The sequence below is a fragment of the Notolepis coatsorum genome (genome assembly GCF_963971535.1).
Source record: "Notolepis coatsorum genome assembly, chromosome: 3".
Lineage (NCBI taxonomy): Eukaryota > Metazoa > Chordata > Actinopteri > Aulopiformes > Paralepididae > Notolepis > Notolepis coatsorum.
Window position 1 is genome coordinate 88,750,157 of NC_140167.1, and position 20,322 is coordinate 88,770,478.

At 48.7% G+C, this 20,322-nt stretch overlaps 1 protein-coding gene across 1 annotated transcript in view; it reads right to left on the bottom strand.

Moving 5' to 3' along the window:
- The window catches only part of shc2 (SHC (Src homology 2 domain containing) transforming protein 2), a gene marked incomplete at both ends in the record, with an annotated part of 27,835 nt that continues 7,513 nt past the window's right edge, over positions 1 to 20,322 (bottom strand). Inside the window, 7 exons of the mRNA XM_084310709.1 lie at positions 1 to 129; positions 8,082 to 8,431; positions 9,296 to 9,463; positions 16,089 to 16,182; positions 16,833 to 17,019; positions 19,725 to 19,851; positions 20,104 to 20,155. Of these exons, the coding sequence (XP_084166835.1) occupies positions 1 to 129; positions 8,082 to 8,431; positions 9,296 to 9,463; positions 16,089 to 16,182; positions 16,833 to 17,019; positions 19,725 to 19,851; positions 20,104 to 20,155 (1,107 nt within the window). The remainder of the gene's footprint in view (positions 130 to 8,081; positions 8,432 to 9,295; positions 9,464 to 16,088; positions 16,183 to 16,832; positions 17,020 to 19,724; positions 19,852 to 20,103; positions 20,156 to 20,322) is intronic.

A 20,322-nucleotide genomic window follows, 5' to 3' on the forward strand; every position in this document is an offset into this window, starting at 1 on the left:
TCACTGTTTCCTCCTGACCACCTGCTGGAGGTGGAGTTCGCTCTCGGCTGCTACGATAGGCAGCTCGTTCTGCAGGTGGTAAGCTATCAGGTGGCTGATGCTCTCAAATAACATGTCCTTAGTCCTGACCTGCATGGAGGAGAGCAGGAGATGAGGCGACACACAGGAAGTGTAAAAAGTACCCAGAAATTATACTTAAGTGAAAGTATGGGTACCGACCGTCTCAAAATCGTACTCAAGTAAAAGTCAGAGTATCTGGCTAAAAACACACTTGAGTAAAAGTAAAAAAGTTTCTACTTTTAAATGTACTTAAGTACTAAAAAGTAAAAGTAAATACTTTTTTTCTAACTGTCTATTCTTCTGATAGCAGGTGTTTAATCAAAGATCCCCGCTTTCTAGCCTTGCACAAGGACCAATCAGCATGGGTATGGGCGGGTTCAGTTTCCATTGATGGGGATTTGATTGGCTGTTTTTAAATAAAGCTGTTAACGTTAGTTCGGCCAGAGAAACAAATATACTAATTAAAATTGTTGGACCTGCGAGATTTGTACTTTGTAATTTGTACGTCTGCATTTTAAATGTAAGGAGTAAAAAGTATGTTTTTTTTTCTCTGACATGTAATTGAGTAAAAGTACAAGTATACAAACCTAATAATACTTGAGTAAAGTACAAATCCCCAAAAACAGTACTTAAGTATTGTAACGAAGTACAATTACTCAAGTACTTTACACCCCCCCTGGGCGACACACAGGAAGTGAACAGAGTCTACATGAGGGCTCATATGGAGGTGTAGTGGTTACGTCATTGTTGTTTCCGGCCGGTCCACCTCGCTTGAAATGGCAATGTATTTCCAACGGACACATTTCTAAATCGTCTTGTTTATTAAAACAAATAAAGCATGAACATTGGCATGGTGTACCTTTCTGTGTTTATTCATCCACAATCTATAGCTCAACATGAAACAATTCGCAATTAATCGGAAAATAATTACGTATACTTTTATTTCAACCAAAAATGCTCAAACAATAATGTTAGTAATAGAACGGAACAAATTTTGTGCACAAATGGAAAGCTTGCTCGATGTTCATGAGGCAGAATTATTACAATAGCCGATAATACATTTTCCCAATGATAAACCCCTATACGGGTGGACCGCGTGGGAAACTAAAGTGACGTCAGACTACACCTCCCTATTTAGACCTGGTCCAAGGTTCAATACACCTTGCTAAATGAATAACTACCAAAAATAGGGGGCGACAGTGGCTCAGGAGGTAGAGCAGTCGTCTGGTAATCCAGAGGTTCCCGGTTCAATTCTCGCTCCTCCTGGGCAGTGTGTCAAAGTGTCCTTGAGCAAGACACTTAACCCCTAATTGCTCCCGATGAGCAGGTTGGCACCTTGCATTGGTAGCCTCTGCCGTACGGTGTGTGAATGTGTGAGTGAATGGGTAAAATGTGAGGAACAAATTGTAAAGCGCTTTGGATAAAAGCTGTTACCATTTAATAGATTCTGAAAGGTTTTCAGAATTAGGCCTACTCTCTCTCTCCATCTCATTAGCCCTAATTACAACCATGTCTGATGAGAAAACCCTGCAGTGTATAGTTCTGCTTCAGATTCCCAAAAGCATCTTAGAACTAAAGATCTCTTTTGCTCCAATGTGACTGGTCCATGATGATCTGCTATATTCAGGGGTGTAAAAATGTATTATACTTAAGTGAAAGTATGGGTACCGTCTCAAAATCGTACTCAAGTAAAAGTCAGAGTATCTGGCTAAAAACACACTTGAGTAAAAGTAAAAAAGTTTATACTTTTAAATGTAAAAACTTCTTTCTGACTGTCTATTCTTCTGATAGCTGTTTAATCAAAGATCCCCACTTTCTAGTCTTGCACAAGGACCAATCAGAATGGGTATGGGCGGGTTCATTTTCCATTGATGGGGATTTGATTGGCTGTTTTTAAATAAAGTGCGGCCGCAGGATTAATAACGTTAACGTTAGGTTATGGCTATAACCAAGTTCTGTTAGTTAGGGGTGACGCTTGGCATCACATTGCACTCCCTCGCGTACGTGCACGCGTACTGAATAAAATTCCACAAAATATACCTTTAATACCAGTATTAGTCTGACCACACCCCTCATCAGCTTACCTTCATAAGCAGGTGTGTGGTCACCTGCTCTCCTCCTACCCAAGCTTTCACCACAAGGTGAGGTCAAGGGCTGCAGCGGTCGTCTGATGCCAAGCGTCACCCCTAACTAACAGAACTTGGTTATAGCCATAACCTAACGTTCTGTTCCGTTAGGGGCTCTGCTTGGCATCACATTGCACACAGGGAGGCCAAGCGGAGCCGCTGGCTGACAAATACACCCCGCTGACAGCCCCCCACAACCATCAGAACAGGGAGGGCCGAGCCCCCCCGACCCCCCCTAATGGAGGGCATCCCCCCTATTAGGGGCTTCACGGGAGGGCGACGGACCCGACCGTGCGAAGAGGCACTCAAGCAACTCAACGCACAGGGTGAGCAGACCGTGGCTTGACCCCACGACTACACCCACGCACAACCCGCATGCCACCCGGGAACGAACGTAGGAAACAACCTCGTTACTGCCCCCAGAATCACGGGATCAAGGGCAAACCCAACCCCGTGGCAAGGCCGTAGCAGCGGAGCGCAAAGGAAGACCCAGACCCACCAAAAGGACTGGACTCCCTGGAATGGGGGCCCGGAGAAGTCCATGATGCCAGCATCAAGACCCCACCAGGTGGGCACCTAGTGACCCCGCCCCCCACATCGCCAGCGTATTCGGACAAAGGCCCCTCAGCCGAGCGGGCCCTGTCCTCCCCAACAGTACACCGCCTGGAACACAGGCCCTGCAACAGGCAGACAGCATGGTCATAACACACAAGAGTTAACCAACGGAAGCAGGCAGTGCACCGGGAAAAAAGACCAGGCAACAGGCTGTCAACCCAAGCCTGGAAACTGCGGACGAGGCAGGCGCCAGAAAGGACAGCTGAAAACAGCCGCCCCGGCGGAAGGGGCGTATGCTGGCGTTGTCGCATAACCAAGCCTTTAAACAGCATGTCAGAAGTGGGATCCTTAGACCACTCGGCCCCTGACAGCTGCCCACAGAAAAAGCCCATACGATCGGCAGACGTCATGAACGTGCAGGGGCACCCTCAACCGGAGAACCGGGAGTTGACACTGCAGCAACACACCAGAGAACCAACCACCCAGGCATTACCCCATGCAATGGTTGGTCCCATAACCCCTCAGGAAAGAAACCCCAAAACACACCTGCGGCACCGCCGCAGCCCGCGTTCCGGTTTCCAACAGGGCAATCCCGGGCCTACGGGTCAACGAGCATTACCCCGGACCGGGCCCGGTGATACGGGGGGCACAGGGTCCCCCGAGGAGGTTAAAACCACCCCAACAAAGGCGGTTAGGTGGCCGAGCGGAGATTGCGTTCGTCACCAACCCCGGAGCTGTGAGCTGGATTCGCCTGTTCGAATCCAGCTCACAGCTCCGGGGTTGTCACCAGCTTGGCTGGCCGTCCACACTAATACAATTGGCTGTATTAGAGGGTGGGAGAAGCTGGCGGGGTGGGTCCGGGTCGTTGTAAACAGCGACTCCTACAGTTCGGTCGGGGCGCCTGCTAAGCGCGGATAGGACTTGAGGGGGATAGTGTGATCCTCCCACATGCTACGCCCTCTCAATGAGAATCCGCGCTGCCAGGTGAAAAGAAGCGGTGATTGGCTGGACGTGTGTCGGAGGAAGCACGTGGTAGCCTCCACTCTCCCAGATGATCTGACTGTGGGGGGTAAGTGCGCAGCGACCAGGAAGGGACTGGGAATTGGCATACGACTAACATTGGGATGGGAGAAAATCAGAGGAAAATGGAGGGGGAAAAAGATCAAAAAAATTAAAAATAAAAACCACCCCAACAGGCCCCTCAGCGCCAAGCGCAAGAGAAGAGCGTAAAAATGGAAGACCAGCCCCAGCACCCCGCACTCGGTATTCCCAGGAAGTCACCTAACCAAGTACCAACCAAGACCAACCCGCACAGCGGTCGAGATCCGACGAGATCGGACGTGTACAGGTCGGCACGGCCGTAAGCCATTACGACAGTGCAGAATACAACGCACCTAACAAGGGTCCCATAACGCTCAACCCTGTGACACCCGGACCGACCTAGCATTTTTCCCCCTGAAAAAACCCCAAGTCCCTCAGGGTACCAGAACAGCAGATCTGCATCCCCAGCGGACAACGGGTGCAACCGATCTGGACCAGCGCGACCAGAACCAGTCCCGTGCCCTAATCACGCCGACCTGCCAACCCCAGGAGAAGGGGCAGATATGCGTGTTGATCCCAACATAAAAAGAAGGCGCCACCCAGACGTGTCGGTATGAACCGCGCCCGGTGGCCCACCCCTAGGGCGTGAGACCCCTCCCCATATGTCCAGACCCATTCCGTCATCATCCCCTGACATGAACGGGAACCCATCGACAACCACACAGGGTGTCGGAAGAGGAAAAACCCCCATCCCAATTGCTCCATAAAAACGCTGTTTCACCCAAGCAATCAAGGCGCGCCAGTCAGCCAATGGCCCAAAAAGCACATCCTGAGCTAGCACTATGTGTGCGTTTGGACATACCCACATCAACAATAGTCCGTTTAGACCACCATATTGAATCCCCAAGACGCCCAGGGAAACGACAAGAGGGGCGAGATGCAATCAACTCCATGAATGAATGAATGAAAAAATTTACCCAACAGACTGCAGAAAGGGTACAACCCAATACGGCAATACACACAATAGGTTAAGGGGAGGCAGACCTGAGAAAGACGTTAGTCTTGTTTCCATCAGGGACCCTCATTTCCAATCCATCAAAGACACATTCAACTCTTTATAAAAATAAAGAAAAGGCATCACCCGTATGACCCAACTGCACAGCTGGGAGTAAAAAACCCTGTTTTTCACATGATTTCAATCCAGTCACTCCTTTTAATCAGAGTGTAAGACCAGACCCTCCCAGAAACACCTTCCCACACGAGACCATGGTCAAGAAAAAGATATGTAAACTGTGAGACACGTGACCAATTGACTCAAGTTTGACACAAAACCCGGGCGCAGCAGGACCGTGAGCCCTGCGCCCAACCTCGACATCTTTAAGACACCAGCTCATGGAAGGCGTCGCCATAGCAACAACGCTACAACGGGCGGGGAAAACCTACCGGATCCTGTCATGAAACAGGAGTCGGTAGAATACCCCTTCCCCCCCCCCCCCCCCCTGCCAAGCACTGGCTTGGCCCTGACTGGCTCAGCAGAAGAGATCAAAAATCCCCTAAACCAATCAAGTGGGAAAGGAGGGGTTTATTCGACACCCCCTCCCGAAAACACACCCTTTATCCCTACACACAGAAAAACAACCGTAGCCATCTTGAAAAACCTCCGGTAGAAAGCAAAGCATAGCGAAGCTAATACAATGCCCGCTACCCACAAAAAGTGTAAAAGGTTTTACAACAAAACACAAGTCGCCTGTGCGTGAATCCTATACCCGTTGCCTATGTCATACATAGGAAAAGACGCTGAACGAGAGTAAACGGCTAGGCCGTGAAATGTGTGCGTACGAGTATTACTGCAACTAAACAACACAGCATTGTGAAAACACATATACTTAGTTAAAGCAATGGAATAACACCAGTTCTAACTGCATGTGGAGCATCAAGCTAAATAGAACCTATTACCGAGTGTACGTTGCAGACCTTGCTTAACCTCGTAACACAACACAACTCACCCCACAACGTAAAAAAGGGCAGATTCATATATACACAACCCCACCATATGATTTGTTTGAAGAAACACACAGTTTGTTCGGCCAAAACACAGTCCCCCTCCATCGGGGAACTTTTTCATTTAATAACTAAATAGTGTCAAGGCACAAAAACCATAGAGGGGCCGGGGAGGGTGTAGGAGAGGGGACACAGAGGGGAAAAAGTCACTCCTAACGGCGTCTGCCACCTCGCGCCGCTCGAGTCTTGCCACCCCGGGGAGCCCCGGAGGGACGGTAGGTTACAGTCTGCTGGACACGACGTTCCCTACCGTCTCCTCCGGTCTGGGATGGGCCGGCGGTGGCAGAAGCGCCGTTTCGTCCCCTGGCCCTCTTGGCAGGGCCAGCAGCGGCGGCGGAGGCAGTGGTAGCGGCGACGGAGACAGCTCGACGTCGCGGAATCCTTCTGCCTCCACCGGCAAGGACGGGAGGCGGAAAATGGGGTTGGAGGATGGATCTCTCCTCTGCCATCTCTCTGCATGTTGAGGTCATCAACCGCAGGGCCTTCCCGAACAGGCCAGCGTCGGAGAGGGCGGCCGTCAGAAGAGGAGCTCTCTTCTTCTCTGGCACACGGGCCTGCTCCAGCCAAAGGTGACGCTGGCCCAGGGTGGCCAGGGCGCGCACTTTCCCCATGGCTATGGCCAGCACCTGGGAAAGGTGCAGGACAGCTCCCGCAGCCTGGGTGATCTGATCGCATTTCACCTCGGTCAGATCCGTGCCGCCCGTCATTATCCCCGATACAAATCTAGCCAGGTGGGCGATGTTAGACGCCGCAGCCAGCGATTGTGTACCAGCGATAAATGACTGGTCACCCCAATAAGCCAATCGCCTAGCCGATTTCCCCTGGAGGACCGGCTTGCATAGTGGTTCCCACACCATATCCGGACAGAGGAGCGCGGCCATCGGACTGTCAAGCCGAGGCACGCCCTCCCCCATACCTTTGACCAACCCCGCTACCCGCGTAACTGGTACGTAGGTAGGAGTTAGTCCCATGATGTTGGTCACCGCCTGACCCCGACGAACATAGGCCCCCATCGATGGGAAAAATGGGTAGACAACGTCCACCCCTCTCACTGGGGGACACTGCCAGGGATGGCCTATGAGGTCATCAGGGACAGGTGCAGGCAATGGCAGCGGCAGCGGCACACCGTTTGACTGCCGCACTACCAAAACGGTTAACCCTTTCACTGCGACAATACACAGAAGGTTAACCATTTCACTGCCACACGACAGCCGGTTAACCCTTTCACTGCCACACGACAGAAGGTTAACCCTTTACTATCACACAACCGACGGCGAAGTATTGTAACAAAGTACAATTACTCAAGTACTTTCCACCCCTGCCTACAGTGTTCTACTCCTGTGTTGTGGTCCAGACTCACCACCCACCCCCTCTGGGTCCCCCAGCAGCAGGCCACAGTGCACGACTCACCACCCCCTCTGGGTCCACCAGCAGCAGGCCACACTGCATGACTCACCACCCCCTCTGGGTCCCCCAGCAGCAGGCCACAGTGCATGACTCACCACCCCCTCTGGGTCCCCCAGCAGCAGGCCACAGTGCACGACTCACCACCCCCTCTGGGTCCCCCAGCAGCAGGCCACAGTGCACGACTCACCACCCCCTCTGGGTCCACCAGCAGCAGGCCACAGTGCACGACTCACCACCCCCTCTGGGTCCCCCAGCAGCAGGCCACAGTGCACGACTCACCACCCCCTCTGGGTCCCCCAGCAGCAGGCCACAGTGCACGACTCACCACCCCCTCTGGGTCCACCAGCAGCAGGCCACAGTGCACGACTCACCACCCCCTCTGGGTCCACCAGCAGCAGGCCACAGTGCACGACTCACCACCCCCTCTGGGTCCACCAGCAGCAGGCCACAGTGCACGACTCACCACCCCCTCTGGGTCCACCAGCAGCAGGCCACAGTGCACGACTCACCACCCCCTCTGGGTCCACCAGCAGCAGGCCACAGTGCATGACTCACCACCCCCTCTGGGTCCACCAGCAGCAGGCCACAGTGCATGACTCACCACCCCCTCTGGGTCCACCAGCAGCAGGCCACAGTGCACGACTCACCACGCCCTCTGGGTCCACCAGCAGCAGGCCACAGTGCACGACTCACCACCCCCTCTGGGTCCACCAGCAGCAGGCCACAGTGCACGACTCACCACCCCCTCTGGGTCCACCAGCAGCAGGCCACAATGCACGACTCACCACCCCCTCTGGGTCCACCAGCAGCAGGCCACAGTGCACGACTCACCACGCCCTCTGGGTCCACCAGCAGCAGGTGTTTGGGCAGGCCACAGTGCATGCCCGTCAGGACGTACTGGCCCGGGTTGGTGCTGCTCTCCCGCACCAGGAAGTCTCCGTCGCGGACCAGGATCTTCTCGGCGTCGCGGCGGCTCATGCGGCCGTGGTACCAGGCCTCCCTGCGGAGCTGCTCCTCGGTCGGGGCCACGGGGGCTCGGCGACGCGGGGGGCTCGGCCACTGGTCCTCCGGGGCCACCACACCCCCACCTCCTCCACCCTGAGCCCCAGATGCAGCAGACGCCAAGGACCCCGCAGCCCCTCCGCTGGCCTCGTGGAGCTTCAGCGCATCCTCAAACGGCCCTGTGTGAGAAGAGATCATGGAGCAACGGACATATGATAAGATATTCCTTTATTGATCAATGATTGATTGAAATGTATATCCCGGACCGTATTCTATTCTTAGGCTTATTTTATTCTTATTCGTGATTTTAGTTTTTGTCTATCCAAATGTCTACGGTTTACTGTGAGCGACTTGTAGTGCCAAATCTCCCTCGGGATGAATAAAGTATTTCTATTCTATTCTATTCTATTCTATTCTATTCTATTCTATCCCCTTGGGGAAATTCAGGCATCATAGCTGCATAGGGGAGGGGGGGGGGGTACAGGTATGGGCATGGTAATAGTAGAAGACATAAATACAGGTGATAAAATTATAGTACAGTAGAAAAGTAAAAATAGGCCGTGTAAACAATATAATTAATTCTGAATATACGCATCTGAGCAAGTAGGCAGTGTGATCAAAGGTGCAGATGGGGGTCTGTATGCCCGATCAGTTATATTATACATTACGATCAATATGGTTGCAATAAACTCTAAATATACTAATATACTAAATACACTAAATATATACTATGAGTTAGTAAAGTATACGGTATACACAGGGTGCAGTATACAGTAGATACCCTAACCGGCGTGATATGTTATAGTCCAGTTGTAGTCCATGCCGTTTAGATTGGGAGACACTTAAAATCCTGCCCACACGAGAATACAGCAAAGCATACTGTACATTTACTGTCCATTCTTTGTTTCAACACACTTTCACACTTTCATTTTGGCTTGAAAAGCTCAGATACATCAAAGCCTAATGTCATACATCATAACACAATAACCATATATTTTTTATCAGAGCATAATAATCAAGCAAATCCTTATCGTTGTCCTCACTCATGTCAAAGATGTCTTTCTTGGGGCTGTCGGGCCCCCGGGCCCCTCTGTGTCCATCGGGCCCCTGGGCCAGTGCGTCTGTGAGGCTGTCCAGGGTCTGGGTGTTGACGTACAGGTGCTCCTCGTTGTCCCTGCCGTCCGCACGCAGGTAGCCGTCTGACGTCAGACCTGAGGGAGACGGAGGACAGCGTCCACGTGGTTTGGGCCTGCGGTCAGTCACAGGATCTGTTACAGTAACTCTCTCTGTACCGTTTGCCTTCTCCTATTCTGCCCCATCTACGTGGAACTTATTGCAAAAGGAACTGAGGCTCCCGAACTTAATTCCCATCAGGGATTTTAAACTTCTTATGCGCAATATTGAAAGGGCATCTGTGCAGCTTTCTATTGTGGTGGTGGAGGTTAGGTGCACTTTAGTCTGTGTTTGTAAATAAGTAATGTTTTTTTTTGTGTTGTTTTTTATGCTGTGCGTTTATGTGAATGTTGATTAGTGGTAGTTGAGCTATGGTTATAATTATGTTGTCATTTCGGATGTATGGAGGCACTGTATGCTTGGTTAAGGTTGTGAATGGAGGTGTATTCATTCACATGTGATCCAGGGACGTAGCGAGGAGTGGGCTGTAATTGGTTGAGATACGTCACGTGGTGTCAGTGAAACAGTAAACAAGAAGTTGCGGGGAATTTGACAGCAGCGAAGGGAAACGAGTGAGGACTGGTGAGTGAATGTGTGTAAGCGATTTGTTTTAAGAATGATAGTAGTATTGTGGTAGTTATTGATTGGATGTGTGTTTTGTTTCAAGGTTTGTAACCTGTTGGAGAAAAGAATTAAAACCGTTTTACAACTGAGTGGCATCCTGTCCATACCTTCACCCCAGCAGCGGGAGTAAAGCTGCACAGTTACAAACCACGGGCGGCGGCAGAAGAGTGGCTGAACGCGCCGTCAGATAAGGACAAAATAACCGAGGGATATGAGGTACTCCTGTGTCATTGTAAATGAAATAACTCGCGCATCAGGCCATACGGGCCAGCGAGCAGGAACTTTCACCTGGTTCAAATGCTGATACAAGCAGCTGACACAGCTGAGGACGCTAACGCAGCTGAACGAGTGAATGAATGAAAACGTTGTTTGACAGATGTCAGTGCTAACTACAAATGCGATCAGGAGTAATGCCAAGCTACTGAAACTGGCTATCAAATAGCATACCAAAGCTAACGTGGACAAACAATGAAGGCAGTTGATTGTTTGTTTGAGCATTTTATTAACAGATTGGAGAGTGGGTGCAATACAGTGCAGCTCAGTGCACACGGTTGCTGGGGGGATGTAGACCAGAGAGGACTTTCGTCTTGTTTACATCAGGGTCCCCCATCCAGTTGAGGATAAAAGCTATAGTTTGTTTACTAGCCCTGCGATGGTGCCAATCATATTATATAGGTGTATGCTGATTAGTAGCCCTCTAATTTCAAGACCTTTAGCTTAGTTTGAGTGTACCTGGGTCAAACTATGGTCAAATAAATAATAAATAAATAAAAATAAATAAAAATGGATCAATTAAAGAAAGAGAGGGCCAAAGTGAAGGCAGCTTTCACAAGAAAGGCCAACAGCATTTTGCGAATGGCGCCAACTATGCTGCGAGAGGAATTGAAAAGTGAGTGGAAATCCCTTTCTGAGGACGCAGAAAGGCTTCATGCAGCTAATTATGTGTGTGAGGCCTGTCTGATTGATGAAGCAGGCGACATGGAGGCTGTGGATGATAAAGCCAAAGCAGACTTGGAGAGGGTAACCATAGAGTGTGATACAACATTAAAAGAGGTGAAGCAGGCAATCCATTCCAACCTTTGGTCAAAATATGCAGAGACCGAGCTAAAAGCAGCCATTGGACGGGCAGAAAGAAGCTATGAAGGTGCGGGAGAAGTTAACCTGGAAACAATCACCTACGAAAATGGTAAAGAACAAGTCACACTCTTGGAATCTCTCATCACCAAGGCAGAAAGTCTGCTAGCTGTCTGGGAAGGGTGGATCCCTGAAGGCGCTGCGTGCGAGGTTAGAAAAAAGCTGCAAGTACTGGAGGACAAGAGAATTGACCTCTGGCGAAGGTGGGTGGTTGAATTCGGCAGGGTCCAGAAAGAGCAGGCTGATAGAGCCATTGAAATCAGGCTAAAGGCCGCCTCCGACATTGCAGAAGCTGAAAAAGGAGCCGCTGAGGCTGAAAGAAGAGCCGCCGAGACCAGGCTAAAGGCAGCCGAAGTTAGCGCTGGGTCTGAGGAGAGGGCCGCAGATGCCAGAGAAAAGGCAGCTGAGATCCAGTTGGTAATGGCAGAGGCCGCCGCAGAAGAGCGTGCCGAGCTGGCTAAGGCGCAGCGGAAAGCATGGGAGGTAGCACACAGCGCTAGCATAGCAAGCCTGGAAGCGAGAGGCTCACAAGCAGCAGCCATACAGAGAGTTCGCCTTCACCCAATACAGCTACCAAAGTTCAATGGTTGCATGAGAGACTTTCACCGTTGGCGAAGAGACTGGGAAAACCTCCAGCGACAGGGAGATCCATCTGGGTCAGCCGAAGTAAAGAAATTCCAGCTCCTAGACAGTGTGGAGGAGAGAATCATCAATGGCGTTAGGCTCTCAAGCTACGACACAGCTCATGATATGTTTAGGGTCCTTGAAAACCGGTTCGGGAATAAGACCACCATCGCCATTCAGATAATTGAAGAGTTGGAGAAGTTGCCGGTGGCAAAAGGTAACCAGCCGAGAAAAACAATAGAGCTCATCCAAGCTGTTGAGAAGGCCCTTACTGACCTGACAGACTTAGGAAATATTGGAGCTATAAAGAATCCACTTGTTATCAAAGCTATTGAAAGCAAACTGCCTGAATGTGAGCTGAGAAGCTGGCTCACCTTTAAAGCTGCACCTGTGAACAATGTCACCCCTGAAGGCCACTTTGACGCTCTCCTAAAATTCTTAAAAAAGAAGAAGTAGTCCTTGAGGCGTTGGTGCAGCTAAGACCCTCAGAAGTGTTCGAGAAGCCAAGCAAGCCAGAGTGGAAGACGTTCACACGAGCAACAGGAATGGTTGCGACTGGAGAAGAATGCAGCGTGTGTGGAGATGAGGAGCACGGAGGCAAAATGTTCTTCTGCAAAAGGTTCAAAGCGCTCAGTCTGGCTGAGAAGAGAGACGTCGTCGAAAGGAATGAAGCCTGCCAGAGATGTTTGACATCCCATCAGAGGGATGGAGAATGCAGCGACAGGTTCCTTTGCAGGAAGTGCTGCCAAAAGGGAGAGACCTCCGACCACCACTACCTCATGTGCTCTGCAGAAGGAGGGCAAAAAGGAGAGGAGAGGAGAATGGGAAGGCAAAGGGTGGAAACAAGCGGCGTAAACACAGGAACACTCTCAGAAGAGCAACAGAAGGCACTTGCTAACGTCTCCCCCGAAGCAGCGGACCAGATTTTAAGGGCATTCACCAACCAAACAATGTCAATGAGCACAAGCAGTAAGGGTGGTAGTCTCCGTGGAAAAAATGGCCTGAGGGAGCATCCTGTGCTTATGATGATCATGGAGGTCATGACAAACGGAGGGCAAACTATTGGGACCCTAGTAGACCTTGCGTCCGACACCAACTACATAACCCACCAAGCTGCCAAAAGACTCAGACTGAGAGGGGAGAAGATAACGTTGGTTGTGCATGGAGTTGGTGGGATGAAAGTGAGAGTCAAGACAGAAAGGTACCTGCTCAAGGTCAGGATGCGTATTTCAGAGGACACATGGAGTCCCCACCAGATAGTCTGTTATGGCCTGGATGAAATCGCCCGAGCAGGCAGAGTCGTCAGCCCGAAGCAGCTTAAAAGATTCTTCCCAGAAGTCAAAACGGAGGAGCTGGTCCGGCCAGAGAAGATCGAGCTCTTGATCAGCCACCGGGAGGGTCAGCTTGCTCCACAGCGGATGAAGAGAGTGGGAGATCTGGTGCTGTGGGACGGCCCGCTAGGGAAGACTGTGGGGGGAACGCACCCTGATCTGTTTGAGGAGATGGAGATGTCAATCCACAACTCTAAGACTCATTTTGCACACTCTATGAGAGCAAAAGCGATCACGGTGGAGGAGATCTCCTGCGAGCTGGTAAACACCAAAAGAAAAAGGGCTCAGAAACTGGACAAGGTCACGAGAGGAGTGGAAGAGATCCTCCCCGCTGGAGGCTTCTCTCTCAAGCCATGGGTTCAGTCCGGTCAAAGTGGGAGGCGTGAAAGAAGTCAGCCCAAGCAATCTGGTGAGGTTTCGAGTCTGGCGCTCGAAACCCTGGTGTTGCCCAATGCCAGAGAGGCTGTGTGTAAGGTTCAGCAGCTTGGCCAAGCTCTGTGGGGGGGCCATCAGCTGGGTCCGCCGAGCGGTGAACAAGTGGCGAATCCGAGGTGGAGCCATAGAGAGAGCAGAGTGGGAGGCCAAGCACTTGATGCAAGCAAAGAGTGTGCTGATAAAGATTTGTCAATTTTGTCGCTAACCATGGCTGAGAAATGTGTTGCATTAGAGGAAGAAAAGGCCTCTTTACATACTATGATGAAACGGTCACAAGAAAGTCATCAGTCTGAGATTAATTCTTTAAAAAGTGAATTGGATAAAGTATCAGCACAGTTGCAAATGACTGAGTACAGTCTTGAGGAGAGAGAGAAGATCCACCATGATGAGTGTGAAGGGGCCTCTGCCCTGAAGGGGAAAGTGGAGCATCTCCACGTACAGTTCCATAAAGAGTCAGATAAAGTGAGAGAGGCAGTTAACAAACATCATTGTCTACACAATGAATTGCAAGCCAAAGATGAGCAAATCAACTGCATCAACGTTCAAATAAGTCAAAGAAAGGAATTACTTGCTGGACTCGGTCAACAGCTGAAGGAGAATGATGCAGCCATTGCCCATGTCATGGATTCTGCCTCAATTGAAAGGCTGAAACATGCTGAAGAGAACAATGGTCTAATAGCACAGTTGGGAAGAATGGAATATGAGCACAGAAGCTCTCTGAGCAGCTGGAAACTACAACAGCCTGTTAGCAATGGAACTGAGATTTCAGTTTTACAGAATAAATGGAAGACATTACATCTCAAACTCAAGCTGTAACAAAATAAATATGTGAAATTTTTGTCCTTGAAGGGGCATTTCTTCATCTTCAAAAAGAGGGTCTGTCCTCGAAGCATGGGAGCTTGGGGCCGCTTCCGAGAGCTTTGTTTGGCAGCTAAAAAGGGAGTAGCATTCCCTGAGTCAACTCTGAACAGACTTGTGTCCACCACCAAGGGAGAGTGTTTATCTGTTGTGGTCTCCTTGGGTCTAAAGACCAGGATACCAAGTGGGAGGTGTGCAGCTTTCTATTGTGGTGGTGGAGGTTAGGTGCACTTTAGTCTGTGTTTGTAAATAAGTAATGTTTTTTTTTGTGTTGTTTTTTTATGCTGTGCGTTTATGTGAATGTTGATTAGTGGTAGTTGAGCTATGGTTATAATTATGTTGTCATTTCGGATGTATGGAGGCACTGTATGCTTGGTTAAAGTTGTGAATGGAGGTGTATTCATTCACATGTGATCCAGGGACGTAGCGAGGAGTGGGCTGTAATTGGTTGAGATACGTCACGTGGTGTCAGTGAAACAGTAAACAAGAAGTTGCGGGGAATTTGACAGCAGCGAAGGGAAACGAGTGAGGACTGGTGAGTGAATGTGTGTAAGCGATTTGTTTTAAGAATGATAGTAGTATTGTGGTAGTTATTGATTGGATGTGTGTTTTGTTTCAAGGTTTGTAACCTGTTGGAGAAAAGAATTAAAACCGTTTTACAACTGAGTGGCATCCTGTCCATACCTTCACCCCAGCAGCGGGAGTAAAGCTGCACAGCATCCATGGAGGGGGGGCCTGTTCTTGTTCTCGCTCTTAATTAAATTTATCTAGATTTGAGCCTCTCTTAGACTTTTAGTTGTGTTACTTGTCTTTGCATTTGTCTGGAATTTGTTTATGTATTTGTTATGTTTATTTGGTGGATCAGGTCGCTCTTGTAAATTAGACTATAGGGCAGAATCCACAAAGAATGGATTGCACGGTGCCAATTGCAGCCTTACTTACAATTCATTATAAATTGAAAATGGGGGACCCTGATGTAAACAAGACGAAAGTCTTTCTCTGGTCTGCATCCCCTTAACAATTGAGCCGTACTGTATTGTACCCATTCTGCAATCTGTTAATAAAATGTTCAATCAATCAATCAAGTTTGTTTGTTCTTAGTTCTATTATTATTTAAATGTTCTTAAATACTTTAGATACTATTGCTACTACTGTATGTATGTATGTATATATTATATGTATATATGCAATACCAATTAATCGCTTGTTCTATTTTCCATCCATCTATCATCCATAGCAACACCATATATCACTGACACCCTGATGGGGGAATCCCCTTTGAACTGCCCATCTAAGGTTTCTCCCCCTTTTTTCCTATTGCTATGTTTCTTATCTTTATTGGGGAAAGTCTGGGGGTGTTGCAAAACTGCATATTTCATGGTGGTTTTTATTGTGGATCTATTGTGATGTTATTTGTTGATCTGTGAAGCCCATTGAGGCATTTCGTTGTGATTTTTGGGATATACAAATACATTGATTTGGGCTAATACATGATTTGATCTCTAAACAAGGTGAAATATATTCACTTCTCGTTCTTTTCTCTCCAAATGATAAAATACAACATAGTATCTATTTATATACAGTAAAATGTATTCCAGTCATAGTGATTTTTTTTTTTTTTTTGGTAGTACCTACATATTGCCACACGGTGTCTCACCTGAGCTGCTGTTGGTCTCAGTGTCCCAGTGAAGCTCATAGCACAGCTGTCCTGAGGGGTAAGACACTGGCTCTCTTCTAGCAGGAGATCCCATCTACGTATATATACACACCACAATATCTCACTTAGTGATTGTAGACATATTTATACCTCCTCCTGAATGCTAAATCTTCTGTCTTGTCTCCACATAATGTTGTTTTGAAGCACTCTATTTGAAACCCTAGCTACAGAAGAAACTGCAGGGAAAGAGGAATGATTTCTCCCACCCATTACGCTACATGGGGGCCTGGGTTCTATCGCTAGTCATATCTCTCTCTGGCAATTATGGTGCAGGCCTCGTCGAAAAGACAGTAATTGAGTACAATGTCACGCTCAGAGCTTGTTACCTGTGTAACCAATATGGGGACAGAGCCAGAAAGCTCATTATTAATCTGTTTATGGAGCCCAGATCAATGAGCCTAACCTGGGCTGTCATTTTCTCTTGAAGGTGGACAAACCCTTTATGATTTTTACCAGATGTAGCCCTAATGATGCTTCATTTAGAACAGGCTGAAAATCCCACATTATAGAATAGATGTTGAATTTGGACAGAATTGCACCACAGTCTTATAGTGTGCTACCCCCCTAAGCTACAATGTCAGAAAGGTTGTCAGACATTGTTTCAAACAAGTCTTATCTTGTCTTGAGCCCTCATCTCACTGCTAACATTATGCCTAGTCCTTCAGCTCAGTCCTGGGGGATCACCTGCTGCGACGCGGCTGTGCTCTGCGGCTGGGTGTGGATGTGGCCCACGAGGCCCCCGCCAGGCCTGAGCCTTGAGTCCACCAGTCCCCCAACAGGAGGCTCCTTCCCTGGGATGCTGTTGTAGTAGTCGTGCTCCGAGGACCCCTCCTCGTCCCCCCCCCACGTTGGCTCCTCTATCCTGAGACTCCTGCAGGAGCAGAGACACAACGATCAAGATCTGGGAAGAGACCGTGTATATAGGATACACGACAAAATGATCAAGATGGTAAATGGCTGCTTTTTTATACAGCACTTTTTATCCAAAGCGCTTTACAATTTGTTCCTCACATTTTTACCCGCTCACTCACACATTCACACACCGACGGCGGAGGCGACCATGCAAGGTGCCAACCTGCTCATCGGGAGCAACTAGGGGTTAAGTGCCTTGCTCAAGGACACATCGACACACACAGCCCGAGAGGAGCGGGAATCGAACCGGATTGTCAGACGACTGCTCTACTGTCGCCCCCGATCTGGGACGTGACCATGTATAGGATACGCAGACAAAAGGATCAAGATCTAGGAAGTGACCATGTATAAGATACGCAGACAAAAGGATCAAGATCAAACACAAGAATTAAAAACGGGGATGTTACCATGTAGAAGTGGAAGGAGAGGTCTTGTGCAGATCTGTCAAACTTTGTGTGGTGAAAAATAACGTTGACCTCTCAGTAATGTATTCCTTGTAGGGGTGTAACGGTACACAAAAACCACAGTACGGTACGTACCTCGGTAGTGAAGTCAAGGTTCGGTATGGGTTTTCGGTACAGTGGGGGAAAGTTTGGCTTTCCATGTTCCACTCAGGGGTGATGTAGTGTGCAGTAACTAATTGTACTTGTAGGGCTGTCAACAAATATTCTATATTGAAATTAATAATCGACTTGTAAACATTTAAAAAAAATTATAATAATTATATTAGACTGTGAAAAAAACAGCCCCCGGTGGGCGGTCGTTAGTGGTTAACATACCGTTGTATTCGTTCGGTACACTACACAGCCGTTCGGTACGGTACGGTACACACTGAAATGGTTCGGTTCGGTACGGATACGTGTACCTTTACACCCCGAATTCCTTGTATTACCTGGCTGTATACATGTATAGCGGAACAGCCTTGCCTAAAACAGTGACAGATCTTTTGTCAGACTGGTAGCTTTTTGGTCTCTTACTGTACATGGGAGACCCACGTTGAAATGTGATCTGTTATACACGTTATACATGTATATACCATTGGAAAATGCATAATATAAGAGTGGAGATGAGTCGGGGGAAGGGGGAAGTGGCTATATGTCGGGGGATCAGATGTCAGTTTATACAGTATATCTACAGTATATAGAAAGTCCTACTTCCCAGTGTTGCTATTGTTGGATGCAGGATGCTGTTCATTTGAAACCAGAAGAGAAAAGAAAGTGTCTGGTGACACAGTCGGAGCAGGTTTTTATGAGGATGGGAACTGAAAGATGGTCCAGGTGTAAATATAGAACACAGGAGAATCATTTCTCCTTCTCATGAACACGTAAGAAAGGAGTTTCAAATCAGGTTTTCAGTGTCTGCTGTTGAGAAATGCAACTCAACACATTATGGAGACTACTATGCTGTAATGCTATCAATGTGTGTTATATAACCACCCTGATTGAGAAGACCAACACACTCTTTGTGTGTGTGTGTGTGTGTGTGTGTGTGTGTGTGTGTGTGTGTGTGTGTGTGTGTGTGTGTGTGTGTGTGATGCTTTTGTCTTGCCATGGCTCCACATAACATGTGGTGATGTTAAGGCGGCTGGGTGACGCAGCGGTCTAAGCGCTCGTCACCAACGCGAGAGACACCGGTATCGAATCCGGCTGTCAGCGTTGACTCCGGCTTGGGCCGGCCGTCATACTGACTCAATTGGCAGAGTCAGCGGGAGGGAAGTCAATGGGTGGTAATCTGGTCGTTGTAAACAGCGACTCCTACAGGTCGGTCAGGGCACCTGCACAGCAAGGACAGGAAAAATGGTGAGGGTAGTGTGAGCCTCCCACACGTTACACCTCGAGAGTCCGCGCTGGCAGGTGAAAAGATGTAGCTGGCTGACCCTGCATGTATCGGAGGGGACATGCGATGGATTCTTCAACCCTCCCTACGACCGACCAGTGGGGGGCACATGCGAGCAACGATCAAGACAGGGGAGGGGGGAATTGGCACGACTAAATTGGGTTGGGAGAAAAACTGAAAAATAAGGAGAAAAAGTGGATAAAAAAAACATGTGGTGATGTTCTGCATTGGTGCCATAACCACAGGTCATGTGATTGCTCATTGTTCATGTCTGAATATGAATATGAATATGAATATGAGCACACAGTGGTATAAGGAGCAGTGCGGCATATTGGCAACAGATCTACCAGATCAGGTATCACTGGTCCAGCAGGACCCTGCTGATCAGGGATCAGTTATCTCTTGTTATTTCTGTATTATATCTTGATGTATTTGATGCTCCAATCTGAACAAGACATGCATAATAATTTCATTATCCTTTCTGCACATTTTCTAAAACAGGCACGATATGAATGACCTTTGACCTTTAGACATCTTCCTGTGGTGAAACCCGGATGGATGGATGGATGGATGGATGGATGGATAGATGAATGGATGGATGGGTGGGTCGGTAGATTGGATGGATGGATGGATGGTGGGTGGGTGGATGGATGGATGGATGGATGGATGGATGGATGGATGGATGGATGGATGGATTCCAGGTGTGGCGTCGTTTAAGTTCACTGAGGATCATGCTTGTGGGAAGGTAGAGGAGGAACTACTGAATATGTGTAATTTGTCACGGTGGATTTCAGGAGAGCAGTGGGGGAACCATTGAACGCATCTTACCTCTCCATGGAAGCCATGGCTTTGGGAGGGCTGTGTAGATACTGTTTGAACTGCAACTCAAAGGCCTGGCCGATGGTACTGATGACACTCTGGGCTAAACCGTCTGGGCATTCCAGGATATGACACGCTAGAGCGGACAGAGAGGAGGCCGTCAGTGAGGCCAAGAGTTTCTCCTGGTTGGCACCGACCAAAACTCCTGGCTCAACATTCAGCCTGACACTGTATATATATTGCCTTTAGAAGGAATAAGGAAAATCAATAACTATCTTGATAAACAAGTGGGATTGAGTCACAATGCCGCTTAGAAGCCAATCCATATTTAATACATAATGCCGTATTTTATGTTCATCAACAAACAGAGGATCCTTGGAGCACATACCTCTCTGATTGACTGGATCTTTGGCCACATACGCCACATAATCGGGTGTGTCCTGCAACAGAGAGGAGGAAGAACTCAATAAACCAGATGAATTAGAGGATATAATTAAATTAAAGCCCTTATTGATTCTCGGGTCATGAGATTGGAAGGCGGTCAGAATGTGAGCAGTCAGACATGCAGTCAGTCTGCCAAAAAGGTCCATTGCAACAGAACAGAGGG